Genomic DNA, 10,648 nt, shown 5'->3' with positions numbered 1-10,648 from the left:
AGGGTGTACGGGTGGTCTCTCCTCAGTTGGTCCCTGCCCCCACTCCCCCTCTGATGCTGCTGCCTCGGAGGCTCCATGGGCCTGGTCCTCCCTGGCGCATAGAGAATCCCGCAAGCCAGCCCCACTGCCGACTGCACCATCCGGGTTTTGTTGACCTAGTCCCAAAGTGAGCGATGCGTGAGTGGCAGAACCCTCCCAAACGCACGCAGGGTGATTAATCAGTGCTCACTTCTCCCCCCCACACCTCCCCCACCTTACTGGCTCACTTGCTAAAGCTCGACTTCCCACCCCCAGCCAATCACCCACTTTTGAAGCCCAGAAGGCAGCTGATTTTCTTTCTTCTTCCCCTGTAGGCCTTCACCAGAGTACAAGACCTCCGGTATTTAGAGCTCATCAACAGCATTGAGGTAAAGGATGAAGTGTTCTTCCTTCTCAGGGTAGCGTACACGTGCTGTCAGTGGTTTCCGGGCGGGCGCCTGGAGGCCTCGTGGCAGGAGCCCATGGGTGTCCAGTGGGAGGGCAGGGTGCCCACAGAGGGGGCCGGCGCATGGGAGCCAGGAGTCCGGACTGTCCCTTGGGAGCTGGGCGAGCCCGGCGGGTGCCTCGTCTGTCAGAGCTCTGGTTTCTTGTCTGGGAAATGGAATGAGACCAACCTCGCAGGGTAGCTGGGAGGGCTAAACGATGGGATGAGACCGACCTCGCAGGTTGATTAAACAGGTTCTCGGGAGCCGGATTCCATGCTCGCAGTGCCTGTTAGCTCGTCACCACCCTCTCTAGGGCTGCACAGTATGCCCGTGGAAGCAGCGTTCCCCAAATGCACGTGGTCTGCGCCCACCCCCTGGGATGGGCCCTGGGGTGGGGGGGCTGCAGCCTCAGAACGCTGAGCCCTTCCCGTAGCCCGCCCTCCTCATCGGCCACCCTGGGGGCAGTGGGGGCCCCAAGAGGCTGGTTCCGCCTATACCATTTGCTGGGGGATGGGAGACTTTCTATCCCCATGTCTCTTCATGCTGTCTGTCTGTGAAAAGGTGTACGTATTTCTCCTTCAGAACAGATTTATTGTGAGGCTCTGGGAATGTGAGATACATTTGAATTCACATATGGAAGTTGTGAGGAAACCAGCAAATGTCTCGTCCCTCTGGCTCAGTTCAGCATCCTAAACACCTGTCGCGGGCCAGGCCACATGCTGAGCCCCGTGGGCAGAGAGTCGCATGGAGGAGAGGCCTGCGGGAGCTCACGGCCGGCCCGGCCTGGTAATTGTTGCCATTTGTCGAGTGCCTGCTCCGTGCCGCACGCGTGAGCCACATGTACACAATTTTACAGCCTCACAACAGCTTCACGAGGCAGCTGCTCTTCGTATCCTTATTTGAGAAATAAAACTAAGGCTCAGAGAGGCTGTGTCTGTGTCCCCAAAGCAGAAGGCCGGGTTAGAATTCAAGCCAGTTCTGTCTTCCAGGCCCCTGTGGTCCCTAGTCGGGGCCATGTGGCCTTCTAAGAAGCTGCTCCCGGAGCTCGCCCTGCACAGCCCCGCCCTCCCCAGTGCATCCTCTGCACCGTCCTTACCTGCACGGGGCAGGGCGTGTTCAGAGTCGTCTACCCATGGCGGCCAGGACTGCTTATGACTAGCAGGGCCGTGTTTGTAGGTCAACCGGTCTGGATCTAGGAGTCTTAAGACGAGGCCACGGCGTGTGATTTTTCTCTATGCAAAAGTAACTGGCCTCTGTGAGGACCGACTCTGGCCGTTTACCACGTCTTCCTGAGATGACACATGCAGTGTCTTCCGACGTGTTCTGAGCCAGGCAGAGGAACCTTGGAAGAACTGTCCCTGGAGAAAGGGTAAAGGGCCTTTGGGCGAGGATCCATTTTGTTTGCTCTGAGGCCTCCGTGGCTTGCTTCTCGCATTCACTGTTATTCCAGAGAACCCGGGTTCCTTACCAGGCGCCTCTTGGGTCAGTGAGCTGCCGCTGGGCTGGAAGCAGGCTGGAGAGAGTCTGTCTGCGCGATTCTTACTCGCTAAGCCCACGGAATCGTTTGCTCTGATCCTGGTGAGGTTCTGGGGACTGCAACGGATTTGGCCTAAATTCCACACCCTGCAAAACCTATTTGCTTATCCCACTGCGAGATTTTAATTTATTTCCCACAATTAGAAGTCAGCTTATTTGGCTGACTAGCGTAAACTACGCATAGTGTGGGTTTGCTTTCCTTTTGGTTTTTATAAATCCTTTTCTGTCTGTGGGGAAGCTTGTCGCCTCCAGCTGTTGTAACTTTCACCAGCTTGTCTAGGAGTTTGCTTCGGTGTCTCGTGTTCCTCCTCTGCGGTGCGCTCGCTAGAAACCAAGCAAAGGGAGACTGCCAGGGACGAGAGATGGGGAGCCGCTGAGTGTTTACAAGCAGCCTGAGCGGCAGGCTAATGGCCACTCCCTCCCACGGCGGGAGGAGGGCCCCGCTTGCTGTCACCCTGAGCACTGCTGCGCCTCTGCGTGCGTGCAGCCGTGTACACGTCGATCACGCGTGCAGCGCGGGGCAGGCACTCGACAGGTGTGTCCTTGGGGACGACTACTGGTTTCCAAAGGCAGGATTATGTAGAGCAAAGAGTGTCTGGAGTTAGACGCAGTCCAACCCCAGCCCCGTGTGATCCCACCCGCCCCTGTCCCGAGGCTGGGCTCTGGGCAGCGTGACCCTGGGTGAGGACACCCAGCGCCTGGCGGATGCTCAGCACACAGCGTCGCTCACTTCTCTTCAGTGGAAGGAACATAAGACTCGTTATGTCTTTTTCTCAAGAGGAAACGCTAAAATACTCTCCCCTTGTCCACCATGATCATGAGTCACAACCCAGCCAAACCAGGCCTGGGGGTTTGGGAGTTCTTGGAGCTTGGGGGTCCCCAGGAGTGGGCAGCACACCCCATCCTAACCATGCAGTCATTTCCTTGGAAGGATATGTAAGGAAGCCACTGTGAGGAATTTCCATTAAACAAGTTTGCGTCTCTTTTGATCTTCCCTCATCTGGGGGGGAAAAAAATCTGCTTTTGTTGTCAGGCATTCCCACCAGAAACCGAGGTGAGAGACACAGCAGCCCAGGAGCCAAGCGTAGGTTCCAGTAGGAAGGCCCAGGGGCTTAACTTGAAATAGCCACGGCGGACCTTTGTGAAGGGTGCTTCCTGCCACGGCTGCGGAGACCATTTCCTGTGCTTCTAATTTTTCCAGGAGCGGAAGAAGCGGGGAGAGACCAACAATGACCTGTTTCTGGCAGATGTGTTTTCCTACCAGGGGAAGTTCCACGAGGCCGCCAAACTGTACAAGAGGAGCGGGCACGAGAACCTCGCGCTCGACATGTACACGGAACTGCGCATGTTCGAGTACGCCAAGGTACCCGCCGCCGCCTCCGGGCTGCCTTCCCAGACGCCGCATGGACCGGACCGTGGCCCGCGGCCTCGGAAAGAGCATGGGCGGGTTGGTCAACAGGGGGACCGTCAGTGGCCACTGACCGGGTAGACCTGGCCCGCCGCCGACCTTTTAGGCTGACGTCACAAGGGGCAGAGCGTGGTGGTTCAGAGACAGTGGACGGTGCGTCCTAACCAGCGGAGTCCCCTTGGTAAGGGTTGGGGGTTCTGTCTCCCACCAGTTTCCTCCAGCCTCTGTCAGAAGTCGCTGAGCGTCCGTGTCCTCAGGCCCAAGCTGGCTCTGCTGTCGTCACGGGGGCCCGCATGGTTCACTCCGGCCAAGGCCTCCTGAATGCCTGCTCCTCTTAGCGCTGGCCCTCGTGCAGGGCGTCAGAGGCGCCACGACGGAGGCCCTGCCCATGTGTGAGCCCACCGCCCCTGTTGCCCGTGTGGGGTGGAAGGCTGACATCCTCTTGCAAATGGAGGCCCTGATAAGCCGAGTCTCCAGGTCTGGGCCGTTAAAGGCACGCAAGGGTCTTCCTGGCTCCTCATGGCTTGTGTGAGAGCAGGTCCCCCCACGGCGCTCAGACCACCAGGACACCTGCAGGCGGGCCGAGCGCAGGTGAAGAGAGGGTGGGCGCCTAGAGCAGCCAGGTCTGCCTGCCACAGTTTGTTGTTCAGTCGCTCAGTCGTGTCCGACTCTTTGCGACCCCACGGACTTTGCAGCACGCCAGGCTTCCCTGTCCACCATCTCCTGGGGCTTGGTCACGTCCATTGAGTCGGTGATGCCATCCAACCGTCTCATCCTCTGTCGCCCCCTTCTCCTCCTGCCTTCTAGCATCAGGGTCTTTTCCAGAGTCAGCTTTTCGCATCAGGTGGCCAGTGTTGGAGCTTCAGCTTCAGCCCGAAGGTACCCTTGTTACCCTGTCTCCCAGTAACCTCACGGCCTCCGAATGTTCAGTGAGTCATCAGCCACAAGCAGTTAGAGGCTGTTCGTGGTAATTATCTAGCAAGTTCAAGATGGAAAGCCCTCCCCATCGTCCCCCTGCGCTTCTGTTCCTGAGGACGGCTGCGCACTGTCTTCAGCGCCTCTGTGAGGCCCTGGGCGAACGGCAGTACCTGGGTCGCTATGAGGCAGGCCCGGACTTGCTGGTCCTCGGCACCTGGCCGAGCACGGGCCGCAGCCCGTCTCTTCCTCGGTGGTTCCTTTGTTCCGTCCCTCAGGTCTGGCTGCTTCAGCTGACCCCATTTTGCCCTCTTCAACTTTTGTACCCTCGCCTCCCACCAAACCCCAACACACGCGTGTGCGTGCACACACACACACACACACGCTGTATAACAGCGTGATCACACTGAGAACACCTAACCCAGCGTGTCTCTTTCTGGGGATAATAACGTTTAAAGCAAGAATAAAACCTTGACCTAAAGGAGCGCATCCCTGAGGCTAGGCTGGGCACTGGGGTTGGCTAGTCGTGGTGGTTCTTCTGGGCCAGCTGCCCCCTGGAACCTCTGAGGAGTCCCGTGGGCAGCTGCGGCATCGGAGACGGTGCCTTGCACTGCTGTCCAGGGAGCGGGCGTGAGGCCTGGCCTCCCTGTGGGTGACCTGGGGAAGGCACTTCACTTTACTCAGCCTCCAGCTCCTCTTCAGAGGGTGACCTCGCCCAGCTCAGCTCAGAAAGGCTGGGAGAACGAGCGAGGCCAGGCAGGACCACAGTGTGCTTGTCCTTCAGGGCTGCCCCCTGCCCACCCCACCCTGCCCCTGCACGGGAATACCCCCAATCACACTTCCAGTGGGCTTCGTGCGCCTAGAGTCTCCCACCCAGAAAGGCAGCCGTTTACACAGCCCATCTGGTCTGCCTCTCCACGAAGGTAAATACGCTGGGCGTTGTTTTTGGTCTCAGTCTTTGGTAAAATTCCAAGTAGGATCCCAGTAGGTTGGTTCCGTTTGGGCCCCCCCCCCCCCACCCACAGTCTGAGAGCGTGCGTGCATACGAGTTACGTCGGGGGGTGGGGGGGACACAGTGCTTATTAACGTGGCGTGTTTTTGTTTACTTGAGAATTGCTTCCCAAGATTCAATCTGGTTTTCAGAAAATTTTTAAATTACATTCCCACGTACAAATAAATTGTATGCTTTCCGGGTAAGTGACATGTTTATCTGGTGATAAAGGGGATTATAGTGCTCTTAACTCTCATGTGGTATGTCCTGATCAGAATCAGCGCTCGCGAGGGCACTGTTTAGTCTCGCTCGTCACTCAGCACGGCCTCTTTCTGTCCACTCCAGGACAACGCCTTTGCCACAGCCCCAGATAACATGTAAGTCAGCACCGTGGAACCAAAGAACCTTTGGAAAGCCATCTTGTTAGAGGAAGCATTAGACTCAACTTCAGTTAGGTCAGAGCTTCTGGAGCCGGGCTGCGGGCTGGGGCAGGCTCCTTCACGAAGCCTGTGCGTTGTGCCCCTGGCTGGTCTAGTCGACCAGCCAAGCTCCTGGCTCGCCCTTGGCCTCTGACCCTTCTCACCACAGTTATACCGCAGTCCATGAGCACTCACTCTGAAGGACATTTGTGTTCTCTCAGGATGCCTGTTTTCTCCAGCCACTCACCTCTTTTAACCAATCCGGTCAGCAGAGCTTCTGGCTTTGCTTTGGCATAAAGGGTCGGCACTGTAGCTACCGAGAGTAAAGGCCGTGTCCTTAAGGGCCCAAGCCAGGCGTCTCCGGCCCCGGCGGCCGTCCTAGCCCCCTCCCCACGTGAGCTGCAGTGACCTGTCTTTCATTGGCGCCTCAGCGTCAGGGTCGTGATGCTCCGTCCTCCCCTTAAAGAATCGCTCGCCTTCGGCCCATCTAATGTGTTATTTTAGAGGCTACCCAATTACGCTGAAAGCAAATGGAAAAAGAAAAGAGAACGCTAATTGTTCGAGTGGGTTTTCAGCATACATTGACTGCACTTTCCTGACAAGTGAGTGCTAATCAGGGGAGAGGCGTGCTTTCTCAGGCTTTGTGAGCTCTGCACGGCACAGACTCCGCAGGGCACTCTATTCCCGAGACAAACTGCTGCTGAGGAGGCACATGGGGCTGTGCTCTTAAGCTCTCGCAATTTCTCTTTGTGAAAAGCCCCACCTTTAAAATTGTCAGCACCAAAGCTGCCTCAACTCTGGCGGCCCCCATGCACATACTTTGGGTAACCGTATCTTGAGAAGAGGTGCTCTTCTGAAGCTGTTTCTCGTGAATCCTCAGGCCAAACCCAGGGAAGCTGGGCATGGCCCCTCTGGCCCACTGTGGTGGAAGGAACACAGGCTCTGGAGCCCCCCAGGTCCAGCAGCCTCTCTCTCCTTCACGGGGTCTCTGCAAGCCCCTTCCCTCTGCCTCAGATCCCCATGGCCTCCTGTTGTCCCCAGCCCCGCAGACCCAAACTCAGCCCTGGTTTCCGAGCATCCGGTTGAGAAGTGGTTCACCAGAATCCCTTGTGCTCCTTACCAGGCAAACAGCCAGGGCAGAGCCGAGGGGATCGTGCCCCGAGTTCAGGCGGCAGAAGGTGAACAGAGTCAGGAAAGAGACATCCTGCAGTGCGGTGGCAGCTGCGGGGCCCTCCGGGAACTCTGGAAGCCATCCCGTCTGAGTTCAGGGGACCCCCAGCCTCACTCTGAGGTGTGGTGGGGTGGGGAGGGGGTCATCCTTACTCTGAGTAAACGTGCCACTAGGTCTGTGTATCCGAAATTGTGTTAAGTCACACACGCATCAGGCTCTGCGTGAAGAAGAAGCAAACAAAGCGCCTTGACCATGAGCCTCCCGCGCCGCGGAGCTTGTGCACAGCACTCCCGCGAGTCCGGAACACGTTGTTCAGCTGGAGGACACGTGGCCGTTGGCGGGACGGGCAGGAAGTGTTGAGGGCCGCTGTCCTTGACACTGCCCCGGCCCTGCCCCGGAGCACCTGTCGGGTGTCTCCTGGGCCTGCTCCCCCTCATCCTCCCACCCCCACCCCCGTCGGCTCCATGCCTGCATCCTGGCCACCCCCAAGCAGGCCCATCCTCACGGCAGCCTCCGGCAGGTCTGACATCATGCTGGCAGCAGGAAGTTCTAATCCCGAGTGTTTTTGTTTGTTGTGCTTCCTCAGGATTTCCTTGGATCTGAAGACCCCAAAGAAACAAAGATGCTAATCACCAAACAGGCTGACTGGGCTCGAAACATCAACGAGCCCAAAGCTGCCGTGGAGATGTACATCTCGGCGGGCGAGCACTGCAAGGCCATCGAGATCAGCGGGGAACACGGCTGGGTCGACATGTAGGTTTCCAGTCTCGGCCCTGAGAGGCACGTGGGCGGCGGCGTGTCACGTCCTGTCAGCGCTCGGATGTGACTGACAAGGGAAAACAGTGTTTCTCTAAGTATCTGGTCACAGGCGACGGTGACTCGGTTTGGAGGAGATACAGACACAGCAGTCACTGCCTCTAAGCTGATCAGCAAGGCCCTGGGGAAGGGGTGGTGGAGGGGGAGGGGGGAGCCACCCAGGCTTCAGGGCCGCCGTTCCCTGAGCCCTGCCTGAGCCGGCACTGCGGCTCCTTGCGGCATGTGGTTCCCCCAACACCCTCAGCGTCAGTATCTCCACGCCCCCTTCAGATGAGGAAACCGGGGTTCGGGGACCAAGTGATCACACAAGGCCGGCCGGCCAGGCAGTCATGAAGCAGTGCCCGTAGCCTGTGTGATGGTCCGAGCTGAAAAGAACAGGAGCGGTGCCAAGTGCCTCGGAGAAGGAGACACGCATTCTGCCAGGGGAGCCGGGGGTGGTCTTCGCCTGAAGGGCCTTTGACGACTTTCAAGTGGTGGAGGCGCAGGAAGGGAAGGGCGCGCAGCGGGAGGAACGGCACAGAGAGCACAACTGGGCCGCCTCAGGATGACGGTGCAAGAGAGGGACGGGAGGATGCTGGCAGCGGCAGGGCATCCGGGCTGGTCTCACAGGGAGGGCCTCGGGGGCCAGCTGAGGTGTTTAGACCCGTCAGTCGGTGGGGAGGACCCGGGTCGGGGCCGTGCTCCCACTGCAGGTGTAGGATGGAGGGAAAACTGGAGGAAGGGAGACCAGGTGTCCAGTTCGGGGGGCCGGTGGGGCTGTGTGGCGGCGGAGGGAACAAGAGAGACGTGGGAGAGCTGAACCGCAGGACCTGAGGCCGTGGCGTCAGGGCGGGGCTGACTGGGGAGCTGGAGTAGGACTCTGAGCTCTGGCGGGGCGTCGGCGATGCCGCTGACATAGGCAGAGAACCGATGCTCGGGGGCTTCAGGTGGAGCTGCCGAATGGAGGATGGGCTCAGTCTCAGGACCCTTTTTGGGTGGGGCAGCCTCTCCCCTCCCACTGTCAGGAGTGGGCTTCGTGCTAACACGTGTGTGTGTGTCTGTGCACACGTACACGGTGCAGGCTGCAGCTCACAGAGGAAAAGCGGTGCGGGAGCGGCTCCTGAGGTTGGCTCGGCCTGTGCCCTGAAGGTTGTTGGTTGCCCTGGAAACCACTCTGTGGTCCGTGGGCCACAGTGGCCCGGGACTCAGGAGGGAGAGGGGCTGGTCGACGACTAAGTCATGTGGTTGGTGTGGTCCCTCACAGAGGGCCCTCCTACACCGCCCCATCGTCTTCTTGTCCCAGAATAGCATTTCTTGAAGATAGAGGTGCAGAGTTCGCCTATCCCCCGCCCCAACCAGGTTTTTCTTTTCACGAAAAGAGGTGGGACAGGAGAGAGCCAGGCAGGTTTAGGGTCCCTACTTACTCTAGTTTTTCACGTCACTGTTGTTTGCAGCCGATACGTATCGCATTACCCCAGGGATGCTCACCTCGTTCAGAAGAGAGACATCAAGCACACTCGGTCCTTTCTCCCGGGACTTAGGCTCCACGGGTGGGGCGGGGGCGGGGGCTCCCAAGGGGTTGCCTGCGCCACCTTTCCCTAAAATGCGTCCTCTCTCTGCTGAGAAGTGGTATTTTTAGAGCCATTATTCTTCTCAGTATGGATTGACAAGCCTCCCTGAGCTTGCCGATTTCTGAGATGTCTCTGTTAACAGCTGCTTCCCCATCCTTTCTCACAAAGAGCAAGCTGGGTAGATAGAACCCCTCTCCCCTGGGAGAGCCACTTTGGCTCCAAACCCCGGCCTCTCTGGAGGGAAGAAGCACTTTCCACGCAGCCCCATGTGCCCACGAGCCGTGGCGGGGCTGGGTGAACCAGTGGTCCCGTGGCACCCCCTGCCCCTGCCCTGGCCCATTCAGCACCGTGGCCAGGAGAAGAGGCACAGATCCCTGCAGGCTCTCCTCCCAGAGCTCAGAGCATTAGCGCACTGACCCTTCCTCCAGCGGTCTATCACCAAAGGCTGCTCCCACCCCCGCCCCTGCTCGCCTGTGAGAATTCCTCTAATGGTGCTGGAGAGGGCACTCGGCCACTTCCCAGCTGCAGAGGCGTGGTCGGGTGGCTCCACCTTCCATGCTGGCCTCTGGTGTCCTCCTCTGTGAAGTGGGAATAACAGTACCACCCCCCAAGGGCAGAGACGATCCAGTGAGATCACACATGGGAAAGCTCACGGCACTGAACTGACGCGTGTAGGTGAGCGGCAGACGTTGGCTGCTGCCCCCAGAGCTTGCTGGACAGGGTCGTAACTCAAAGGAAAGGCACATGAAGTGGGGGACAGAGTGTCCTTCACCAGGCGGCCTTTCTGGGTGAAGTCCCTCAGTAACCTCACATCACACGCCGGGGCCAAGGCACCATACTGAGCCTGGGCTGGGTCGGGGGGTGGTCCGTCAGCATGATGAGCCGCCCTCGGAGAGACCCAGACGCCATGGGGCTTCCCCCACCAGCCGCCTCCCCAGAGCCCACCTCCTCCCCGTGCTCTCGCCACTCCAGGCTCATTGACATTGCCCGAAAGCTGGACAAGGCTGAGCGGGAGCCGCTGCTGATGTGCGCCCACTTCTTCAAGAAGCTGGATAACCCTGGCTATGCCGCTGAGACCTACCTGAAGATTGGTGACCTCAAGTCCTTGGTTCAGCTGCACGTGGAGACCCAGCGCTGGGATGAGGTGAGCACCGGGGCCCTCCCTGAGCCCTGGGACACGGGGACTGGGGGGTGGGTTTGCACGGAGAGCAGCTGACCTCGACGTGAGCGCTGGCCTGAAGGTCAGGCGGATGGCCTGTTTTATGCTAGGTCCCTGGGACACTGAGAAAAGTGAGGTCTGGAAGAAACAGGTGTTTCCATCACATCCTGCCTTGGCTCTGGAAATACCCCCTACTTATCATGTTCATGGTTCATTTAT

General features: G+C 58.7%; 1 protein-coding gene across 1 annotated transcript in view; it reads left to right on the top strand.

The window, feature by feature from the left end:
• IFT122 (intraflagellar transport 122) overlaps positions 1-10,648 on the top strand; it is a 68,520-nt gene that overhangs the window by 44,711 nt on the left and 13,161 nt on the right. The window contains exons 16-19 of the mRNA XM_010862450.1: positions 354-407; positions 3,202-3,363; positions 7,491-7,657; positions 10,243-10,414. Coding sequence (XP_010860752.1) covers positions 354-407; positions 3,202-3,363; positions 7,491-7,657; positions 10,243-10,414 — 555 coding nt within the window. The remainder of the gene's footprint in view (positions 1-353; positions 408-3,201; positions 3,364-7,490; positions 7,658-10,242; positions 10,415-10,648) is intronic.

This window comes from Bison bison, unplaced genomic scaffold (genome assembly GCF_000754665.1).
Source record: "Bison bison bison isolate TAMUID 2011002044 unplaced genomic scaffold, Bison_UMD1.0 scf7180017864482, whole genome shotgun sequence".
In the NCBI taxonomy this organism is placed as follows: Eukaryota; Metazoa; Chordata; class Mammalia; order Artiodactyla; family Bovidae; genus Bison; species Bison bison.
The sequence above is the reverse complement of the archived record's forward strand: the minus strand, read 5'-3'. Positions and strand labels throughout refer to the sequence as shown.